This window comes from Mytilus galloprovincialis, chromosome 14 (assembly GCF_965363235.1).
Source record: "Mytilus galloprovincialis chromosome 14, xbMytGall1.hap1.1, whole genome shotgun sequence".
Classification (NCBI taxonomy): domain Eukaryota; kingdom Metazoa; phylum Mollusca; class Bivalvia; order Mytilida; family Mytilidae; genus Mytilus; species Mytilus galloprovincialis.
The window spans coordinates 70,023,931-70,049,012 of NC_134851.1; the positions used below are offsets into that span (position 1 = coordinate 70,023,931).

At 31.7% G+C, this 25,082-nt stretch overlaps 1 protein-coding gene across 1 annotated transcript; it reads right to left on the reverse strand.

The window, feature by feature from the left end:
• Positions 1-6,227: 6,227 nt before the first annotated feature.
• Positions 6,228-23,470, reverse strand: LOC143058169 (uncharacterized). The gene is made up of 7 exons (XM_076231633.1): positions 23,378-23,470; positions 22,527-22,631; positions 14,871-14,966; positions 12,743-12,818; positions 10,945-11,193; positions 8,412-8,702; positions 6,228-6,616 (listed from the first exon to the last, which is right to left on the reverse strand). Exons 3-7 carry the CDS (start codon positions 14,949-14,951, stop codon positions 6,228-6,230), a joined length of 1,086 nt encoding a protein of 361 aa, XP_076087748.1. The 5' UTR covers positions 14,952-14,966; positions 22,527-22,631; positions 23,378-23,470.
• Between the last annotated feature and the right edge of the window lie 1,612 nt (positions 23,471-25,082).

Below are 25,082 nucleotides of genomic sequence, written 5' to 3' on the forward strand. Positions count from 1 at the left end.
TATACGTCATGTTCTTATTTGTATAATCCAGTCAATGTTTATACTTCATGTACTTATTTGTATAATCCGGTCAATGTTTATACTTCATGTACTTATTTGTATAATCCAGTCAATGTTTATACTTCATGTACTTATAAACAACGGTAAATACAGTCCATGTTTATACTTCATGTACTTATTTGTATAATCCAGTCAATGTTTATACTTCATGTACTTATTTGTATAATCCAGTCAATGTTTATACGTCATGTACTTATTTGTATAATCCAGTCAATGTTTATACTTCATATACTTATTTGTATAATCCAGTCAATGTTTATACTTCATGTACTTATTTGTATAATCCAGTCAATGTTTATACTTCATGTACTTATTTGTATAATCCAGTCAATGTTTATACTTCATGTACTTATAAACAACGGTAAATACAGTCCATGTTTATACTTCATGTACTTATTTGTATAATCCAGTCAATGTTTATACTTCATGTACTTATTTGTATAATCCAGTCAATGTTTATACGTCATGTACTTATTTGTATAATCCAGTCAATGTTTATACTTCATATACTTATTTGTATAATCCAGTCAATGTTTATACTTCATGTACTTATTTGTATAATCCAGTCAATGTTTATACTTCATGTACTTATTTGTATAATCCAGTCAATGTTTATACTTCATGTACTTATAAACAACGGTAAATACAGTCCATGTTTATACTTCATGTACTTATTTGTATAATCCAGTCAATGTTTATACTTCATGTACTTATTTGTATAATTCAGTCAATGTTTATACTTCATGTACTTATTTGTATAATCCAGTCAATGTTTATACTTCATGTACTTATTTGTATAATCCAGTCAATGTTTATACTTCATGTACTTAATTGTATAATCCAGTCAATGTTTATACTTCATGTACTTATTTGTATAATCCAGTCAATGTTTATACTTCATGTACTTATTTGTATAATCCAGTCAATGTTTATACTTCATGTACTTATTTGTATAATCCAGTCAATGTTTATGCGTCATGTACTTATTTGTATAATCCAGTCAATGTTTATACTTCATGTACTTATTTGTATAATCCAGTCAATGTTTATACTTCATGTACTTATTTGTATAATCCAGTCAATGTTTATATTCATGTACTTATAAACAACGGTAAATTCAGTAATGTTCAGACGATTGACTCATTTGTATAATCCAGTCAATGTTTATACTTCATGTACTTATAAACATCAACTCATTTGTATAATCCAGTCAATGTTTATACTTCATGTACTTATAAACAATGGTAAATTCAGTAATGTTATAATCCAGTCAATGTTTATACTTCATGTACTTATTTGTATAATCCAGTCAATGTTTATACTTCATGTACTTTTAAACAACGGTAAATACAGTCCATGTTTATACTTCATGTACTTATTTGTATAATCCAGTCAATGTTTATACTTCATGTACTTATTTGTATAATCCAGTCAATGTTTATACGTCATGTACTTATTTGTATAATCCAGTCAATGTTTATACTGCATGTACTTATTTGTATAATCCAGTCAATGTTTATACTTCATGTACTTATTTGTATAATCCAGTCAATGTTTATACGTCATGTACTTATTTGTATAATCCAGTCAATGTTTATACTTCATGTACTTATTTGTATAATCCAGTCAATGTTTATACTTCATGTACTTATTTGTATAATCCAGTCAATGTTTATACTTCATGTACTTATAAACAACGGTAAATACAGTCCATGTTTATACTTCATGTACTTATTTGTATAATCCAGTCAATGTTTATACGTCATGTACTTATTTGTATAATCCAGTCAAGGTTTATACTTCATGTACTTATTTGTATAATCCGGTCAATGTTTATACTTCATGTACTTATTTGTATAATCCAGTCAATGTTTATACTTCATGTACTTATAAACAACGGTAAATACAGTCCATGTTTATACTTCATGTACTTATTTGTATAATACAGTCCATGTTTATACTTCATGTACTTATTTGTATAATCCAGTCAATGTTTATACTTCATGTACTTATTTGTATAATTCAGTCATTGTTTATACTTCATGTACTTATTTGTATAATCCAGTCAATGTTTATACTTCATGTACTTATTTGTATAATCCAGTCAATGTTTATACTTCATGTACTTAATTGTATAATCCAGTCAATGTTTATACTTCATGTACTTATTTGTATAATCCAGTCAATGTTTATACGTCATGTACTTATTTGTATAATCCAGTCAATGTTTATACGTCATGTACTTATTTGTATAATCCAGTCAATGTTTATACGTCATGTACTTATTTGTATAATCCAGTCAATGTTTATACTTCATGTACTTATTTGTATAATCCAGTCAATGTTTATACTTCATGTACTTATTTGTATAATCCAGTCAATGTTTATACGTCATGTACTTATTTGTATAATCCAGTCAATGTTTATACTTCATGTACTTATTTGTATAATCCAGTCAATGTTTATACGTCATGTACTTATTTGTATAATCCGGTCAATGTTTATACGTCATGTACTTATTTGTATAATCCAGTCAATGTTTATGCGTCATGTACTTATTTGTATAATCCAGTCAATGTTTATACGTCATGTACTTATTTGTATAATCCAGTCAATGTTTATACGTCATGTACTTATCTGTATAATCCAGTCAATGTTTATACTTCATGTACTTATCTGTATAATCCAGTCAATGTTTATACTTCATGTACTTATTTGTATAATCCAGTCAATGTTTATACTTCATGTACTTATTTGTATAATCCAGTCAATGTTTATACGTCATGTACTTATTTGTATAATCCAGTCAATGTTTATACTTCATGTACTTATTTGTATAATCCAGTCAATGTTTATACTTCATGTACTTATTTGTATAATCCAGTCAATGTTTATACTTCATGTACTTATTTGTATAATCCAGTCAATATTTATACTTCATGTACTTATAAACAACGGTAAATACAGTAATGTTATGACGATTGACTTGTAATAAGTTAAGTTCTGTTTAGTCTATGTTCAGATTGTTAAGAAGTTGTTATCTTCCTGTACACATCAACATCATTCTGAATTGTATAAAACGCTACTAAAAGGTACTATATAGATTAACTGCAATGGAATTATCTCATCAGTACTGAATTTACTGCAAGGATAAATCGGAAAATTTACCGAAACACTAAACACATCTGAATAATAGCTGTCACTTTTTTTTATGATTTTAAGGTCAAAATGACCGATCAAACTTTCAACAGTGAATTGACTCTTCATTCAAAAGCATAACGTTATAAACATTCTATAAAAGATAGATACCTTGTCTGCAAACCACCTGGACACAATATTAGTCTTATGTATAATATTGTGATCGGGGCATGTCCATTCCTCCTTAGATCTCAACATGTGGTCAAAAAAGCAAAGATCTGACCCACAAACTATACCAATTTGAATGGTAAAAGGCAAATCTCTAGTACAATTAGAATCCTCTGAAACTGAGAAATAGAAATTGGAAATGTTTGTAATGGCATTTGTGAGGCATTCCTGAGCTGTTGATGCTATTGTTGGTACAATGGAAATTTGGCTTTCTTTGTGAGAAAGAGAAACTATGATTCTGTTTCCCTGAATGTCAATTCTCATATCGTGTTCATTATCAATTGTAACATCAGCACTGTCTGTAAAGATCATCAGACGACTGGATTTAGTGCTGATTCGAAGCTTCCACATTGATATGAAAGTCGCAATGAACCGGTAAAGGATAGCAGGTGGCACAACTTCCTCTTTAAACCTATAAGCCAGATGTATGCTTCTGTCAATATCTATGTGTGGGTTGTCTTCTCTTTTGGTTCTAATCATGCATGGAACTAAGAACAATTCTGATTCATATTCATCGTCTTTTTGTCGACAAATTATGTCCAAATGTACTAACATTTCTACCATGTATTTTTTATGCTCTGAGATCTCCTTGAAACAGTCTTGTTTCCATATTTCGTATAAATCCTTTTTCAGCAATTTTCCACTTTCTTTAAGTTCTCCAAGTACTTCAGTGAGATGTTCTGGCCAAAATTGTTCATCAGTAACGATGGAACGTAGCACGTCTACCAAAAATACTGGATCTATGATAACGTTATCTCTCAAGCAAGCTTCATCGAAGTAGATCAGTTTTCCAAGGGCATGATTAACCTTCAGAAATTTTTGTAGCTGATCAGGGGTTAATGCATGTTTTTCATTCTGCTGGTTAAGGTTATTTAATTCACCAATGGATATTACTTTCTTTTTTTCCTCTACTTTTTTGGCTAATTGAAGTTCAAGGGGTACAAACTTGGTTGGCATTAATTCTCCGCAACTAGGATGGTCTAATGCAACTTCCACCAACTGCTTCTTCAATGTGTCTAATTCTTTGTCCTCTTTGTTTCTTGCATCCACAAAAATTAGTGGTTCATATTGAAGATGTTGTTTTCCTCCATGATTTTCAAAGAGTTTTTCAATTGAGGTTACTAAGATTCGTCTCTGTTCCTCAATATCACCCTAAAATATACACAAATGAAAAATGTATATGTACAATTCAGTGAATCAAGCGATACTTATGATTTATTGTGTGAACAGGATAGTCAAAACTTGTTTCCTCTCACTAAAACTATTCTATGACATTTGCTTAAAATGAAATTGTAATTGCAAGAGTTCCAAAATTGAATTCCATAGGGATAACAGTTGACCATTTATACTGTTACATGGACTCTAACTATTTTATGGAGATAAGCCCAAAAATGCCTTCAAACTACATTTAACAAGTCAAGCCACAGCGGCCATGATTTTTTATGGATCAAATCTCAGATGAACTTTTTTTTTTAAACAGAATGTTCCACAAAACGTCCAGGCTAATGTTTTTTTGAAGATTCAGAGATCTGAACTTTTAACAACTTTGAAAATGTTTACGGCGAAAGATTTAGTCTAGAACGATTATATATATTTTTTTAAACCCTACATGGCAGGTACATAGCTACAATACATTCTACAGGGTTTCAAGGATCTACATTGTATGTTAACACAAAAGGAGCTGATAGCACATATCTGTTTCATCATTTAAAATTTTATTTTGAAAATCACTCCTTTCTAAGGTAGGAAAATGTGGGAAAAAATCTTCAAACACTCTTTCTGTGAAAATCCCATAATCTAGGGTAAAATCTGAAAGACATAATTATACGAAATAAGTACCATCTTGTAAAACAGACAGCTGATCAGAATACCGCTAACAATTTCATTATGGCATGTTTATAACTTCATTATATTTCAATCTTTTTTAAAAAGTCAGGGGCCTAGAAAAAAACGGACAGATGAGTTGTTAACCCAAAAGTTAATTGTAACTCTGTCAGACATGTCAAAGTATTAGAGTTACACAGTTCTTGAATTAATGTGAGTACTTACTTTTACTTGATCTTTGTGTGTTGCAACAAACTTGATTTTTGGGTATCCTCCATTTTCAGCCGAAGTCTTACAATATGTAAGGACTGAATTAACCCAATGGACAAGATAGACTGCAACAAACACGCATACATGTTGATATGTTTGAAAGTATAAAATTGCCTGCCAATAATTACTGAACAATAGGCATTTATAAAGAACTGAAAAAAATTGACTCGCACAACCACTATCTAATCATGTCAATTGAAGATATCTTTTCAATTGTCAGCAGCATTGTTGAATTTAAAACAAAAACAACTTTTCTATCATTTCTGTTGTTAGCTTATTCATCTTTCCTTTGAGGTGAACATATTTTGTATTCTCGCAGACATAGCTTTTAACAATACTTTGTTATTTGCATGAATCATCAACTGAATTACGCAACAAAAGAATGCAGGGTTTAAGCATATTCATTTTTATACATATTAGCATTCACAAATTGGTCTTCCGCTCTTTGTGTTCAAATTTTCAGATAGGAACAATGAAATTTTTCATTATTTATACGGGATAAAACAAACTTCGATCAGTTCATCTAGATGTTACAAACAATACCAGATTTTGTATTGCTGACTCTGTGGCTGTATACATCTTCACTAAGGAGCCTATTTTTTTTTATGTTGAGGCCTTTTGTGCTCAAGGAGAGCTTAGGCAATCTACAGTTTACCTATATCGAAAGACTATAAAATATATCTTTGTATTGAACAAGACAGATTGTTTTACCCATTAATAAATGATAACATACCTGCAGTATTCTGTTGATTATCACAGCCAGGTAAGTTTTTGTAGTCAGGTATGTCGTCATCGATACCCTTACTACCATTGAAGATTAATACAAAAGTGCCTCTGCTAGATATAAAGAGTTGGTGTGTCAAGTGATATATCTTTTGACCGCCAAAGTCCCATAAATCAATGGGGACAATTATCATTTCGTAATTGCCTTTATTACATATAGATCGGATTAGTTTAATAATTTCATCCTCTGACATGTCCTTGGCAGTCAATATATCTTCCAAGTCTCCCCTTTTCCCAGCACTATCATCTCTAGTAGCTCCATGCATCAGAGCACTTTCATCATTTGAAGATTTAAGATGAGCAACATTTTGACCTGAAAACAAAATATATAAGTTGCTTTGTGTATGTAAGAACTGAATATAAGGTTAAAGATAATCGTGTATGTTTTTTTTTAAATTTCCTAGATATTGAAAAAAAAAACATAATTGCTCATTTACAAATTTGTCAAACAAGTTTTGTAAACAGACAAATCATTATTCACAAAGCATTGTTTCACTTTTGAAATGTTTTGACTTTTGAAATGTTTTGCAATGATATTCATTTCAGCAGTCATGTCTTGATACAATTAAATCAATGATTCAAAAACATAGATTATTTTATAGATCTTTGAAATGATACATGTACGGGCTAGACCATTTTACACACAAGGGTTAGACTTGGAATATAATATAGTTACCGTAGGACTTTTCCATTCTTGGCAGTAAAAAAGTTGTTAAAATTGGTTATGCATTTTGCTGTGTGAGGTGTATTAAGATACAACCACGTTCAGTCAGGATATGTGTCGCAAAAAATAAATGATGACATCTATGTTCTGGCATAGGGTTATTAAAATTAATAGTTTGCAGTGTGCTTGTTGATACGACTCAGATAGAATGTTGTCTAAGAACTTCAACTTTAAAAGTTTGAAATTGGCCTTTTTGACTATAATAGTAAAATATATAAAATATAAATACATGAAAATTATTTTTTGTTGAATTTGAAAAAGTGGTTAATTTAAAAGACCCCGATTTGTGACGATTTGAAAGCTGGTCCTTAACTATAAAATCTAAATACATGTTTCGATTCAGCAAATACAAAAATCTATTATTTCATTTTTAAATATTGAACAAAGTCTCATTTTGGATTCTCCTAACCTTAATGATGACCAGTTTGAAAAAGAGTCCAAAATTCAAAATATGAACACATTACATTGATAGATTCCGCATTTTAAAGAACAAGAAGAATTCAAGTCTTTTAATTATAACCCGATTGATATTGCTCTATAAAAAAACCAATTAATTCAAAGTAGAAAAAAAAGTATTGTTTACCCCTTTTAGTAAAGTATTTAGGGTTTAACCCCTAAAGTCATTCCAAGCTTTCCCTTTTTAGTACAGAGCCTTCGAGTTTAAATTTCACAGAGACCAATAGACTTTAACATCAGTTATTGTCAGGAAACATGGAAATCTATGGTCGTTACTTCCTTCACAGTTTGAGTATAATCCCCAAAAAAATTCTTAACCTTCCGTTTTAGTATGACACCTTTGGCTATAACTTCATTGAAAGCCATAGATTTATACACAAGCTATTGTCCGAGAACATTTAAATTCTATTCTTTTTATCCTTTTTAACAGATTTGGCAATAATAACCAAAATAAAGCCCAACCCTTTATTTTGATGTATAGGACATTGTCGTACACATGTACAATTTCACAGATATCCATACATTTATACACAAGTCCTATAACATAAAAAATACTTTTGGTTGGACCCCTCCTTCCAAAACAGTTTGGACAATAACACAAAAAAAATAATCCCAACTTTTCGGTTGTGTCGTGACACCTTGTGGTACAAGTTCATAGAGATACACAAATAATTGTCCAGCAGCATATACATCCTAGTTTTTGGTTCTTTTAGACAATTTTGGCCATAACCATCAAAATCAATCCCAACCTCTTGTTTGAAGAATAGAACCTTCTAGTGAAATTTCGCAGCTATTCACTGTTTAACGACGTTATTGGTTAACATAAACTGTGACATGGACAAAATTAAGCACAACACTGACAAGAAAGACCAGACAACTACACAATATGGCATGGATCATATTTACACATAATATTAACAACACATACCTTTAAATCCTTTCTGTTTTCGACTTGGGAAACTGAAGAAAGCTTTCAACCTTGACATTATCGTGTTAACACCTGGAGTACTGATGTTAGACTTAACACCACTTCGATCTGGCATTTCCGCTATACGTTTTGTAGCCCCTGGACTGGAAGATACAGAACCTTTGCTTTTGATTTCCTCCCTATGTTTAGCATCATCAGAATCTGCCACTTCCTCGATATATTTTACAACACCTGGAATTGCAATTTCTTTACTTCGTAGTAAACTTTGCACTGTTGCATTCAAGATAGTCCCTGAAATATGTTATCTGATTTATCATACAAAAGTTCGTTTCAAAGACATTATTTTAATCATTGCAAAACATCAATTCACATCTACTAAGGGTATACTCTTAGATTAAGACATGTGTTTAAGAAAGACATTGAATAGTCACATGTGATCACGTTGCAAAGAGTTATCGATGACAACTGAATACTGATTACGATTACCTCTGTCCCTGAAATAATATATTTCGCATTAATCAAACAAAAGTTCGTTTCCAAAACGTTTGTTTTGATCATTACAAAATATTGATTCACGTCAACTTAGGAAATACTTAGATTACGAAATATGGTTAAGAAAGTCAAAGCCTGGTTACATATGATCATATTGCAAAAATTAATCTATAACTAATTTCTAATTACGATTACCCATCCCCCCTATATGACAAAACACAATGTAAAACATTTCGAACAAGTAAACCTAGGAATTAGAATTGAATGCTGATAGTTGTATGCCTTACATCCAGTGGGAAATATGTCATGCATTTTCAGGACGCGAACAAGTTAATACTAAATAAAATTGGTAGGTCCAGTACACGATGCCGTCCAGGATGAAGGTCAGCGAAATAAAGGCTGCCACTGTAAAACGCGGTTTACATGGATAAAGACAGAAACTTATATGACATTATCTTTACTTGAGGCATCGGATTTAACATCCCCATTCTAAATGCTTGTGAATTTTATGCATCGCACAACCAAACGGACGCCTCACTTTTAGATGGTTTTCACTGCCGTTTGCAAAAAGACCAATGGTGACAATATTTCTTTTGTCTGGTCTCCCTTAACAATTAGAATATAAAAGACAAATCTTACAAATGTATTGGAAGTAATTTGTGCATTTTAACTCAGGCGTAACTGTTACAGCTATTAAGCATTTATGTTGTTTCTATTACATTGATTTAAAAGTATTTTTTCTCAAAGATTGCAAACCAAAAGTTAAAACGTAGTAGATAAACACTCAAACGTGTTAAGTTTTAAAACAAAATATGTTCTAAGTTTTTTTAAATTTCTATTTGCAACATTTAGATAAATTGTTGACAGTTTGAAAATTTAAATGGTAGAAAATGAATGAACATTGAAATTATAAGGTTTAAGCGTTTATTTGATCGGATCAATGCCTTTAGTTTTATATACAAATGGCAAAATGCTACAAGATATAATTCAAACACCCATCCCAGTACCAGCTAATTCTAATATGTAATCAAAATCAGCACAGAGATAGTACTTAGACATTAAAGAGATAGACTGTTTACATATTGAATTAACCAGCTGCTGTCTGATGACAAAGAAATTTTTTTTGGAAAGGAAACCAACTTGATGTCTGTCATTTTGGTCTTTTGTGGATAGTTGTCTCATTGGCAATCATACCACATCTTCTTTTTTATATTGACGCTTCAAAATATCAGGATGATAATTCGTCGTCGCAAGGTTATCGTCCAATAATATATATGTTTTCCTTATAAACGTCTCCATTAACAATTTCAAAGTAGGCACGCAAAATAATGCACAGATAGACTGTAAAAGGTTGTATGGAGAACAGACAAGATTTTTTCTAAAAATAAAACATAATGATTTCATTGTCTGGCAATGTTTGAAACATTGATTTATCTGAGTTGTGCAGAATTTTTGACTGATTCATATTTGCATTCAAGTTATAGAATTATATATATGTACGTCTTTATATAGTGTCAGATAAGTTGTATGATAACTTGTGCAAAACAGACAACCAAAATGTTAGAAATTATTATAAATTAAGGAATGTATCTCCCTCATGCAAAGCTCTGATTCCTTTAACAGATTTGGCTATATCTTTTTGGACCTTTTGGATGTATTGTTAAAATACGCATCTTGTGCAGAAAAATTGGTACCGTTAATGTTGTTATTATATATGTCTATCAGTGATTTTCGAACGTTTCACAATGTTTAATTATGGTAACCCCAAAATAGTCATATTAAGTAAGTTTAAGAAAAATCAAACATAATAATGTTAGGCTTACCAAGGATTTACCACCAAAGGTCAAAAGAGTAAGTAAAGACGATATAATAGGCAGAAACCAACGAATAAAACAAATAATTAAGTTAAGTTCAAAGTTCATTATAAATAGAACTTTGACCTGAAAACTTGGTTCAATCCCTTACTCAAAATTAAACTAATTACTCGGAGATGCATATCCTCAGTCAATTTCTATTGTTTATTGTCTTAAAATTTACTTACCCTTTTCCAAGAAAACCCAACAACGTTCCTTTATATTCATTCCAGCTCTGCCGAGGTAAATCCATATACCATCTGTTGACTCTCGCTGCTCTGGGGCCTCATCTCCCACTAGAATTTTGGCTAAGCATGTCTTGCCTACACCAAATGGACCGGTAAGAAAAACACGGTTCCAGTAACATTTGTATGATCCGCTGATTAACAGACCTTGAAATTCCATATCAGAAAATATCTGTATTTCTTTTTTGGGTCCTAAATGTATAAAACCGAAAAAAATGTAAGATATGAAATTCAAAGATCATGTTTTATTGTTCTCTTGCTGACACAAATACAAGCATTATAAACAAGAAGATACATCATATATGTTTAGATCGTTATACATTTTAGAAATATCACAAGCTAACACTGATTTATAAATTTAAAAGTATCAGTAGAGCTGTACGTAGTACAATTCAACATTATAAAGTTTTACATCAAATGTCGATTCATGCCTTATTACAAACAAAGTGTTGACACAGAGATTGTCTTGCCTACCGGAATAAATTAAAACAAACAAATGTTAATTATCGCAGTCTACAGACTTTGATGTAGTTGGCAGGGCCTAAAAATGTTAAAAAGACTGAGACAAACAGACAGTTACATAACTTTATAGAAAATATCGTCGTTTATTATATATGGTTATATGTAGTTCCTTTTAATACAACTTAGGCAGAAAAACTGAATATTGCTTATTGCTAATTAATTCAATCACTTGACCATGTCCTATTGAATATGGCCTCAAAACAATCTTCAAACTGATATGTACTGATAGTAATGAAAATCTCTATATGTCGCCTTCCTCAACTTTCTTTGCAGTTTTAAAAATTATGAAACATTTTAAATGTGTGACTAAAAAATCAAGCTGAGTTGGTATTACACAAATTACAGAAATTTTAACAATAAGTGACTTCCCTAGAGATCTCAAAACTGTTACATAGTACACATCAATGTCATAAAACTGATAAACCGAAAATTAAATCATATCTGTACAGAAGATGACGAAATGTGAAAAAATTCTTTCAAAATAAAAAAAACCTACTCAAATAGCCTAGCCTAAGGCTTACAGTTTTGCACAACATATGCAGCTTTCGACCACGAATAATAAAAGTATTATGACATGAATTTAGCAGGAAGTTATTGTCTAGATTTACTGAAAATTGCATGCACAATGAGGAGCTTAGAACCTTATTCCGAAATACTAGCCTACTCAGTTATGAGTACACTAAATAAAATTAAACCAACGTGATTATGTTGAAGGATAGCTGCTTATAATCTAATGTCAAATAAAATACACATTCTGGACGATATTAAGAAAAACAGGAATTGACAGCCAAATAGAAATCCCTTACACAGTTAAAATAAAAAAAAAATCTAGTACAACACATAGGAGTCTCAGGATAAACCAATCTATGTTGTTTAACGGTATTTAAACTAGCCTTACTGAAGGGGGGGGGGGGGTATTTCAAAGGGAACTAAAGTGAGTGGTAATGTGAGAAGAAATATCTCCAGATTTATTAAAGGCTAACAGGTACAAAATGTATATGAGTACTAACAAGTACTAAAAAGTATAGGAGTTACCGATCTTCCTAGTGAGTACTCGTGTACTCTTTGCCTTCCCTAATATATACCGCATGTATGAGTTGATCATATAAAATTCTCATTTTCTTGTAACTTTAAAATCACTTTTGTTTTAATCTCAAATCTGTTGATGCCGTCTCACAGATGTATTCCACACAGGAAATGAGATCATATACAAATTTACCTTTGATAATTTTTGTTAGACCTTTCTGATGGAAGACTTTTGTGGCCACTTCTTGTTCTTCCTTTGCCATGACAGTCTACAACACAGCAGACGATATGTTATGGTTATGAATAGGAAAATACACATTGACTGGAGAATATAAGAGCCAGAATTTGTAACTAAGGGGATCTAATGGAATGTATAATCTGCCCAGAATGATTTTTTTTGGTAAATATTTCGTGATTTCGTTCAGCCAGGCATTTGTCTCTGTTTTATATTGTAAAAATCAGATTTCAGCTCGGATCTGGCTCTCATACTTAATTTGTAATAATATTTGAATGAAGGACAAAGCAAAGTAAACAATGATAAACAACTTTTGATAAGCGAGTTGGAGAGGAATATAAATTAAACAATGCAAAGAACGGGACAAACGTTAACTTTAGGCCATTATAATCACGTTTCAGTCAATGAAATGAAAAATTATTTTGTTAAAAACTGAATCTGTTGGTAGAACGCTTGAATTATGAGTGCCAGAAAAAAAAAACAACCTCAGACTTGTTAGTATTTAAATAGTTGTTGCTTTAAAATCTAAAAGTTTTATTTCACACTACTGTCACTTTACCGAGAAGTGTCCTAAAAGATGAAGATGGCACTGGTAAACAGGCACCGTTTCACTCTGTTCTCTACGTAATGTTTAATATAACTGGTCTTCTGATTGGATAAGATAATTTTGTTTATCATCTCATGAACATGAGTTTGTCACATGACCGTAACGTCATCAACGTTTTTTTTTTATGATTTGCTCCATATTCATTGTGAACCACATTTTTTTAATGCTGTTTCTTTAGAGACAGAAAAAAATATTTCAGTCAGTCCATCAATGTTTAAAAACTTCACTAGCCTACCATTGTTCTGAGCTGTGCTTGTTCTAATCATATGTATTTATTAAAAAAATATTATAGAAGAAACATATATATGTGTATCTTGACTAGTTTGCTCCTGGCCACATGCGTTTACGTCACAAAAATGACATTAAAAACAAGTATTACAGACAGCGACTTATGACAAGCAGTGAATTACAGCCCCTTGACAAGGGACATCGACATACAAGTTAAGGCGTGGCTAAAAATCTTTATGAGCGCTTATTTCTCCCAAACATCAAAAAGATGTCTCATAGTATCGTTGGCTCTGTGAGGCAGCACATTTAAGGCCAAAACAAAACAAAATACGTCTTATCATATCCAGTTTTGTATGCCTCATAATGCGTAACCTTAGACTTTTTATTGGTACATAATATTCATATAAAAAATAGACAGTATCAATATAACATCTTCTGAAATGTTTTATTAATCAATAGTTTTATACACGTTAATCCGTAGTTGTATACTAGATATCCTTATGTTATAACTTTATCGGAAACAAGCTTTTTTTGTAATGCCAAACACTGTCTGTTTTTTTTAAATAAAGTATTCTTTTTCACTTTTTCAACTCGAACGTTACAAACTACATTTCAAGAAATTTGGATTCAAACATTTGTTTACGGAACACATACCCCGTAACTAGAGAACTGTTATACTGATGCCACCCAAATTTGACCTTTACCTGTGTTTTGTGGAAATAAGCATCGTGTGTCAAATATTAAAAACAACACGTTTAATAATTATATGCGTCCGAAGCGCTTTTCTTGTTTTCTTGCTTTTATTTCATCAGGAACGCTCAAAGCCAAATATTTGAAAGCCGATGATGTATAAGTACCGAAACAGTTGAAGAGGTATGTGTGAAAAGACCTAAAAAGAACCAAATCTATCTAAGGTCAACTTTGCACGAGGGAGTTAAAACATTAGTTTCTTTATAATTTCAAATTTATAAACGGACAATTTTAGAAAGGGTTTGTTATAAATCATGTAAGTACCGAAGTACTGACTACTGAGCTTGTATAGACTTCAAAACATTTGATAGAGGCAAACTCAAGTAAGAGAATGGACACTAATTTTGGGACGAACGTTCGGATAGACATACGGACAAATTAAGGTAACAGTACAATGTTGAAAAATTTCAGATATTTTCTAAATTTTGCTGTTGATGAAAATCAGTGTAAACATATTATTTTTTGATTATTTTATACAATATGATAAGACAGAACATCTACCTTGAGGAAACTCATTACTTCTGTCTTTCCTATTTTCTCCTTAGATGAATAGTTGACGTTGTCTTTATTTGAAGCCATCATATATGGAGTGTTACCCTATAAAAACAATCTTAAATCTGTATCTATCAACTATAATCATTCCGTTTTTACAACAACTTGCAAGCAAAATAGAAGCAGCATTTGTTACATTTTTGGTTTCATGTTTTCTTTGAAATCTAGTAGGATAATTTCCTGATCACAATTCTTTCAATAAATTTTGTCTTCAGCAAACTTAGTGTTTGAGGTTGACATCTAATTTTAAGATTCAAAACTATAGTGTTTAGTGCATCGGACTACTAACACAAAGGTTCCTGGTTCGATCCCCTTCCAGGGAGAAAATTAAAGGACTGGATTTCCGGCCGTCCCTTGACACCATTTACAAGTAGGGTAGTCCATCGGAAGGGGACGATAAAAGGCTGACCCGTGTTAAGAGAGAGCCATATCTTTTGTACGTAAAAGACACCCTTGTAGATAAAAACAGCAGGCTAATGCCGCTACATGGCAGCATTCGCACCCGCAAAGCAGAAAGTTATTAATATAAGTTGGATTGACTTGTTTCCTAATCCACTATATATATTTAAGAAAATATGTTAAAATTCACAACTCTAGAACATCAGTCAATGTAGCAGTGTATTATTTGATTTCGAAGATGATTATACTGTTATAGCCATGTGTTATAGTATTATAAGTATATTGTTTATGCATACTTCGGTGTTTCTTCATTTGTAGTATTTAAAATTAGTAACAATTCATAGCTAATGATTGTGTCTTATAAAAAGTACTAAATATAGATAGTAGTTTGAGACTATCATATGAATGATTGGCGAGGTAAAATCTATAGTGTTTGATTGTTGGTGTATGTGTCTTCAGTGTCTGTCTGATGGTTTGCTGCTGGAAATACCCGTTGAATGTCGTTAGTATCTGGTAAGTGGTTGATTGGTATTAGTACATGTTTACATTGTGAACTGTAATAATATTAACGGTACCATTTTTTATGCACCAGATGCGCATTTCGACAAAACATGTCTCTTCAGTGATGCTCGTGGCCAAAATATGTGAAATCCAAAGCTTATATAAAAGATGAAGAGCTATAATCCCAAAGTTCCAAAAAGTAATTATGTAAGCTGTTGTGTGTTTTATCAATGACTAAATTGTTGTTTTTACAATTATCGTCGTCTTTTGGTTAGTTGTTGTTTATGTCTAATGCCTGTCATTTGTTTGATAAATGAATACGACTTGTTGGTTGTGTTTTGTAATAAGTGTCTAACTGTTAGTTGGAATTGTCTGAAGGTTATATTGTGTTTGGTCCGTGATTGTTATATGTTGGTCGTGTCTTTATAAAAAGTGTTTTGTTCAGTTTTTTAAGTGTCTAACGACTGTTCTGTGTTTGATGTGTGACTTCTTTTTTGCTGGTAGTGACTTTCAAACTAGTATTGATGGCTGTTGTATGTGCCTGATTGCTTAAGTGTTTCCTTGATGATTGTAAGTTGTTGCATCTTGTTTTATAGTAAATCTCTGATAGTTGATATTTGTTGGTAGTGCTTGATATTTGTCATGTGTTTGATTGGTGATTATAAGAAATGATTGTGCATTTGATAAATGGTATTTTTGATATCAGTTGTGTGTTTGGGAGCATGTTTGTTGTTATTTGTATCTTATAAGGTAGGCTTTAGATGCTGTTGATAGTTTTTGATAGAATCTTATGATATTTTGCACATAAGTGTCTGAAAAGTTAGTCTCATATGATCGTTTGATAGTAGCATTACCTGATTACTGCCAAATGTTTGATATGTGACTACTGATTGTAAGCTGCGTCCATTTGCTGTTAGTGAGGTGCCTGTTTGCAGATAAGTTTCTCAAAAGTTAGTCTCATGTGATCGTTGGATAGTAGCAGTACCTGATTACTGCCAAATGTTTGACATGTGACAACTGATTGTAAGCTGTGTCTATTTGTTGTTATTGAAGTGCCTGTTTGGTGTCACGTGTTTAATTTGACGTAGTAAGCTGTGTCCATTAGCTGTTATTGAAGTGCCTGTTTGGTGTCATGTGTTTAATTTGACGTAGTAAGCTGTGTCCATTTGATGTTATTGAAGTGCCTGTTTGCTGTCATGTGTTTAATTTGACGTAGCAAGTTGTTCGTTTTAGGTAAAGTAAAAGAGGGACGAAAAATACCAAAGGGACAGTCAAACCCATAAATCCAAAACAAACTGACAAAGCCATGGTCAAAAATGAAAAAGACAAACAGAAAAACATTAGTACACATGACACAACATAGAAAACTAAAGAATAAACAACACGAACCCCACCAAAAACTAGGGGTGATCTCAGGTGCTCCGGAAGGGTAAGCAGATCCTGCTCCACATGTGGCACCCGTCGTGTTGCTTATGTGATTATATTGTTTGTTAGTTGTTCCTGAAATGTGCCCAATAAATAGTTCTTAGTTGTTAGTCTGTCTTCATAACATATTTCAATTGGATGTTGGGAAAAAAGTAAAATCTCAAAAATACTGAACTCAGAGGAAAATCAATTCGGAAAGTCCATAATCACATGGCAAAATCAAATAACAAAACACATCAAAAACGAATGGACAAGAACTGTCATATTCCTGACTTGGTATAGGCATTTGCAAATGTAGAAAATGGTGGATTAAACCTGGTTTTATAGCGCTAACCCTCTCACTTTGATGACAGTCTCGTCAAATTCCGTTATATTTACAATGATGCGTTTACAGTCTCATCAAATTCCGTTATAGTTACAATGATGCGTTAACAGACACAATAAATAAATAGTCAAAATTTTACTCTTAACAATAACCACAATAAACCTTTTTCTCGTATCAAACATAAACTAAAAGAACTAGCCAAGGAATTTGTTTGTGTCCCGGCCGATAAAGCTGCTAATAATATTATTACTGTTTGAGGTTCTACAAAAAGAAATCACCAATTCACCATCATTCCAACTGACTCCATTTTTAGAAAACTACATATGTAACAAACATTAACCTTTAGCAACCGCTTCACAAGCAGAACCAAAAACAATGAAAGTCCAAACTATGTATTGGCTTCCGAAGCTACACAAAACACCTTACAAATATAGATTTATTTCGTCTTCAAGCCTTTGTTCCACTACTGAATTATCTATTCTACTTACCAGTACACTTGATACAATCAAAAACTTGATAATAAATTGTTTAAATAAGACCTTCGAAAATAGTGGAATTAATTACTTTTGGAGTTTCAAAAACTCGTTGGAAGTACTTGATAAGTTGCATGCTTATATTGGAGAGTTTGAATCTGTTCAAAGTTCTGAATTTTTTTTGTTACCCTATATATCACATTGCCTCACATTCTCATTAAGAAAAAATTCACACACATAATAAAATGGGCCTTTAAAAAGTCAGTATGTGAATATATATGTTCAAACTCTTTAAGGTCATTTTTTAGAAGCAGTAAACAAAAAAACTATGTCAATTGGACATGCTTTGATACTATATTTGCCCTTGAATGTTGACTAGATAACATTTTTGTTCGCTTTTGAGATTCCGTATATCGTCAGCTTATCTGAATTCCAATGGGAACTAACTGTGCACCACTTATCGCGGACCTGTTTTTGTATTATTATGAGTTACAATTTATGACAAAAATCAGCAAAGACCCATCGAAACAACATCTGATAAACAAATTTAATGATACTTAATTACTTAACTTAAGATATTTGGATGATATTTTGGCTCTCAAAAATGACGACTTCAGTATGTATACTAAAGAAATTTATCCTCTGGAACCTAATTTAAATAAAGCTAATACTAACAATGACCACTGCCCTTTCCTCGATCTTTATATCTTTATCATTAACGGAAGCTTAATACAAAAATTTATGAAAAAAGCGATGATTTCTCATTTCCTATCGTTAATTATCCATTTTTAGACCGTAAGATGGTGACGTTTACTTGTCACCATCTTACGGTGTTTATATATCTCAACTTGTACTATTCGCTCGTGTATGTAACAATGTTTTTGATTTTAGATTGCCTAGAGGTAAAGAGGGAGGGTTGAGATCTCATAAACATGTTTATCCCCGCCGCAATTTTTCGCCTCCCCAAATCAGGAGCCTCTGGCCTTTGTTTGTCTTGTATTATTTTAAATTTGAGTTTCTTGTGTACAATTCGGAGTTTTGTATGGCGTTCATTATCACTGAACTAGTAAATATATTTGTTTAGGGGCCAGCTGAAGGACGCCTCCGGGTTCGGGAATTTCTCGCTGCATTGAAGACCTGTTGGTGACCTTTTGCTGTTGTCTGCTATATGGTCGGGTTGTCTCTTTGACACATTCCCCATTTCCATTCTCATTCTAAAATATGGGTACAGCAGTCATCATTTTGTAACAATTTTAAAAGGAATAATTTAACAGAACACAAAAACGTCTATCTACAAACACATTCATTGATTCGCGTGTCTGACGTCAGTAAATTTTATACGTCACATCTATTTGTCGTTCAATGTACATACAAACAATTTTAAAATTTCACATAGGAATGCCAGCATACAGGGTTAAAAAAATCAAAAGTAAGTAAGAGTAAGTTTCAGAAATAGACCAAGATCTAAAATAGTCCAAAAGTCATATTGGAATTATAAGTATCCACTAATTCCACTACGCAATTGAATGATTTTGACGTTTGTGGTTCAATGTATTTTGTAATTCATAATAGAAATATATCATAATGACATAAAAAGAACAATATCATACTGACGGGATCTTTTTAAGTTCAGAGTCACGTTATAAGAGCCAAAGAAATACAAAAAAGTCGTATAAACAAAACACACCAGCTTAAATGATAAACAATACAAAGACATTGACGGGATGTATAAGTAGGGAATGACTTATATCTGTTTTATCTCTAATTGATTGTTGTTATTGTTGGAAGAAGTTTCTTAGTATATGATTGGTTGTAAGAAATACATTATTTATGTCTTAGTATATGATTGGTTTTCAGAAATACATTATTTATGTCTTAGTATATGATTGGTTGTTAGAAATACATTATTTATGTCTTGTGTTTGATAAGTGAGTTATTAAATTGTTGGCTTTGTATTAAGAGTTAGTCCCAAGTGGTTGTATGTTGTTGACTGTTCCTGATAGTTGAAATGTGATACTAAGTGACCGTAAGTTGTCGGTCGACAGTTGGATATGCCTTATGGTTCTACTAAAAAGTCTATAATGCTTCTTAGTAGTTCATTTTGCTATCTTGTGTAAGTATAAGGTGTTGGCTGTGTATTTACAGTAAATATCTTCTGATTGATGATATATATTATGAAAACTGTCCTGTTTAATTGGTATCTGAAAGTTGTTGTTTATATCTTTACCATTTCTGTGGATTGATTGTTATTCTTTGGATACCAATTTTGGTGGATTTCGTGGGAACAGGTAAACCACGAAATCAAATGTTCCACGAACGACAAATTCTAAAAAGGTTTGTATGCAGACCTCAGCAAAATCACGAAATGAAATACCCACAAACATACAAGTTTTCCTTTATCCACGGAAATTGGAATCCACGAAAATAAATGAATCCACAGTATTCTAAATTTGATACCTGATTGAAATTAGTTGATTGTGTTTTCTCAATTAACTACAAATAGTTGTTGGTTGTTCCTAATTGTTTTCAAATGTTTGATTAGTAATTATTAGCTATTGACTGTTTTTTTAAACTACTTATCTGTGTTGTGAGTATGACCCAATAAACTTGGTTGGTGACAGTTGCTTTATGATTAGTTTCAAATATAGGTCTTGGTGATTATTATGTACTTGGTTGGTGACAGTTGCTTTATGATTAGTTTCAAATATATGTTAGCTGTTGGACTACCTTATAGCTATCATGTTATTGGTTGGTGATTCTTTTTGACATTATTTTCATGTTAATTGCTGTAGGATTGTAACTTGCATAGAAGTTATCATCTGTTTGATTGGTGACTCTTTTTTAAATCATTGTCAAATGCGTGTTGCCTGTTGTAGTGCTTGGTAGTTATCATGTAATTGATAGGACACACTATCTTTATATTTACTTTCAAATAGTTGTTGATTGTTTTTTGTTACCGATCATATGCTTGATTTGTGACGGTATATGTGTTATTTATGATGATATACGATTGAATTTATGCTATAAGTGTAGCATTAGTTGATGGCTATCTTATGTATGTTTGACATATACGTAAGGGGTGGATACTTTGTGGTTGTGTCTTTAAAGTTAGGGTTAAACGTGTTAAACTGATTATAAGTAGTGTCTGACTGTAAAATGTTTGAATTGTGACATGTTACAGCAGTACTAAGTTTTCATCATTTGAAATATTTGACATTTGTCTTCACAGTGTGTTTAAGAATTCGTGTTGAGTTGCCTACTTACTGTCAAGTGTTTGGTTTGTGACTGCGTGATGGTTTATTATAAGTCTAAATAATAAGTTTTAATTGATTTCTGAATGATGCCATATGCCCGACTGGTGACCCTTTAGTTTTTTGCTGTTTTCGCAATTAGTGTTTATGTAAAAGCTGGTTGTTCAAGTCTGGGTGGTCGTCAATTATTTTATTTGGGATTGTGATTTTTTTGGAGTGATGAAGGGGTTTGTTTCTTTCAAATTGGTGTCTGCATGGTTGCTATTAATGCCTGATGACTGCCCTTAATTTCTTAATTTCAGGATTTTATATAAAGAAACGCTCTGGTCATAATTGAGTGTATTACAAGATTAAAATACAATGATAAACATAAATTATAACACAATCAGTAAAACAATTTACCATTTCGGTGAAATTTACAACAGCATTAACATATCAATGGCTATGTAGTCATTTGTTATTATGCATATATTTTCTATATAACGAAATGAGTTTGATTTTTTAGGGGACTTTGTATTTTAATCCGTGTTGGTAAGTCGTTTGTCTTTAATGTCTGCTTGTAGTTTGTTTTATCTGTCTACTGTCATATGTTATAATAGTGAGTTTGTATCTTATTATTTCTATTAAAAGTAGTGTGTCTTTAATGTCTGTATTTGGCAACTGTTATGGGTTTGTTTGGTGACTCTGTGTTTATCTAAAACATTCTCGATGTCGTTAATGTAAATTGCTGTTAACATATTTGTAGTTTATCATGTTAGGTGTTTGTTTCTTTAGTATTTGATATATTTTTGATTATATCAGTAGAGACTGAATGTTGGTTTCTGCTTATTGAGTTTATTCTGGTAGTTACTCATGCATTTGAATACGTGGTATTTTATTTTTAGTGTTTATATATCAGTACAATATAGGAATTTCGTTTTTGTAGGACCTAGTTTATGTTATTTGAAATAGTGGCTATGTATTCGTATATACTTATTATGGTTATGTTTAGGTGTTAGACGTCGTATCAACAATCTTATTGGATAAATAGAAACGTTTTTCCGTAGTTTGTTTTGTCAATTGTTGTCCTTCTTCTATTTGGATTCAAGTTGTTAACTTAAAAATATAAATAAAAAACAATTCATCCAAATTGAATATAGACAAAAATAAAATTACATCAGCAAATCCTATAATAATTCAAAATAACTTTTCATTGATTAATTAACACTTAGTATATAATGTTAAATGTTACCTCATCTGTTTTATCCAGTGGACTGATTCCTCCTTCCTCAATTAACCATTTGGTGACATGAAGATGTCCAAACTTAGCAGCCCCATGTAACGCTGTTGATCCGTTCTATAATTTCAAAAATAAGTCTATTCATGTAAAGTGATGATCTAGACAATATTGCGTAATTAATATCAACAAAATGCTACAATGTTATTGACATCTGTAATATCAACATATGCATATCCTGTGCAACGCTGGGCACTTTTGTGTAATTAATATCAACAAAATACACAAAATTTTACAATGTTACTGACATCTGTAATATCAACATTTTCCTTAACTTTGCCACACTAGACAATATTGTGTAATTAATTAAAAACAAGACACATATATATCAGAAAAGAATGAGTGGTAAACACGTCGAAATCCAAACTTCCATCAGAAATGTCATGATACAAAATTATTTTCTATGACATAAAACATTGAAAAAGAACTACTTATATCAATGGATTCAGAAAGATATGTTTGATTACTGGCCTATTATTATTTGAAGCCTTTCTCAGTGCGAGTAACATGATATTCAATTGTATAAAACTTTACAAATTGCGTTACGTATTAAATAAAGGCATCAATAGTATACCGCTGTTCGAAAGTCATAAAATGATTGAGAGAAAACAAATCAGGGATACAAACTACCACTAAGGAAAACACATCAAATATAAGAGTAAATCAACGAAAATATAGAAACGGTAAAGTGCAAAACCAAACGACAATGTAAAACACATATAAACAAACTATAAGATAAACCTGTCTGATTGAATTATTAATTATAAACAGGGATACAACCAAACAGGAGATATATTTTTCGTTACCTTGGATTTGGCGAATATATTACATCCAATGCTGGCCAGGTAACAAACAACATCCAGGTGTCCTCCGGCGGCAGCGTTTATTAATGGTGTTTGTCCATACTGTAATATAATTATATAACATTCATCAACACTTGTGTCATGAACTGGACATCGTTGAAAAAATATAGGTAAAATATATACATTGCATATCAAATGAATAAGATGTAAAACTTGAATAAAAATGACCGGTCACACCAGTAAGTATGTTCTTTATATAAATGTATAACAAATAAACACAATGCTTTGTTGTGAGATGTCATAGCTAGTGCTAGTGATCAGATAAAGGAGAATATCCATGTGGCTTTTCTGTGCAGCATTATTAATTGACGAATAAGGAATATCGCCGTTATGGTTGAATGAATTGAAGAAGATACGATCAGTTGTACATATGTTGATATAGTATAATGTATGGACTTTTTCATATTGGCCCTGTAACATGCCCGATGTATTATTAATAGCCAAGGATGGTTGTAATGGCCCTGAGTAGTCTGCATTCTGAGGATTAAACAATAGAAAGGAAAAAGTGATAATAATCGAAAGTCGTACCCGTAAAAGTCTGTGAAATATTTCCGTTTCAAGTCATTACAAAGCACTGCGCATCATTTAAACTTTTTTTATGATATTAAGTTTAAAAAAAACAACAAAAAAACTGTCACATATATTTTCAGAAATAAAGGACACTTTGATTTAATCGATGTCCTGTTTCATCTGTTCGTAATGCATGACTGTGATTTCGTAATACACGGGTGGGATTACGTAATGCATGACTGATATTTCCTAATGACTGGCTGTAGCAATTTCTCCGTTCATAATGAGCAGTTGACGAAATTTTACTTTTATAAAGCATGGGCATTTCTATACATATTGTAATATAGGTTAATATTTATTGATATCCCCATTATTGGGTTATTCATTGGAAAGGTTATCAGTGGTGTGCAAATAAAGGACATCAACATTATTGATTGATGATTTGAAGGAGTCATCATCAGTGGTGTGATAATATAATATAAAATCTTTCATAGGATTATTCATATCTGATGTATTATCAGCCTAAGAGCTAAAGACTCGAATGCTGATATTGATACAGGACTGGTAAAAATCTGATATGAAAAATGACCTATGTTATGATCTTTTTATCATATGCTTCAATGAGTATCAAATCATTATTTTAGTAACTTTCATAACTATGGTGAAAAAATGCATTTAATGTATCAATTCTTTTTTTGCATTTTTTTCCAATATATTCAATTTCCTGTTACAGTATAACTTATGTTTGTTTCTGTAGACCTACTTTATTATGTTTATTACTGAACACGTAACATCGGAATTCCATGTGATAACGTTAAGGAAAAGCATGTGATAATAGTCAAAAGCATGTAAAATTTGTATCATAAAAAGTAAAATCACAGAAATACTGAACTAACAGGAAAATCGAGTAGTTTCTAATTAAATGGCAAAATCAAATGACAAAACACATAAAAAACGGATGGACAACAACTGTCATATTCAGCCATTAGCCCTATAAACACCATTCCGGAAAATATGAAATTCAAGTAAATTTAATGTTTTTCATCATTTGGAGTGGAGTCATCGTCAACCTGCAAGAATGAGGAATATCACCAATGAATGCAAGTGTCACAAATTAGGAATATTACCATTATTGGTG

What these genes read in the sequence shown, in the direction of transcription:
- LOC143058169 (XM_076231633.1), bottom strand. Translation starts at nt 14,951, where the DNA reads ATGATGGCTTCAAATAAAGACAACGTCAACTATTCATCTAAGGAGAAA. An exon ending in TCTAACAAAAATTATCAAAG is followed by an intron (nt 11,194 to 12,742) that starts GTAAATTTGTAT and finishes TTATACATTTAG; the next exon opens with GACCCAAAAAAGAAATACAG. An exon ending in AAAACAGAAAGGATTTAAAG is followed by an intron (nt 6,617 to 8,411) that starts GTATGTGTTGTT and finishes TTTTGTTTTCAG; the next exon opens with GTCAAAATGTTGCTCATCTT.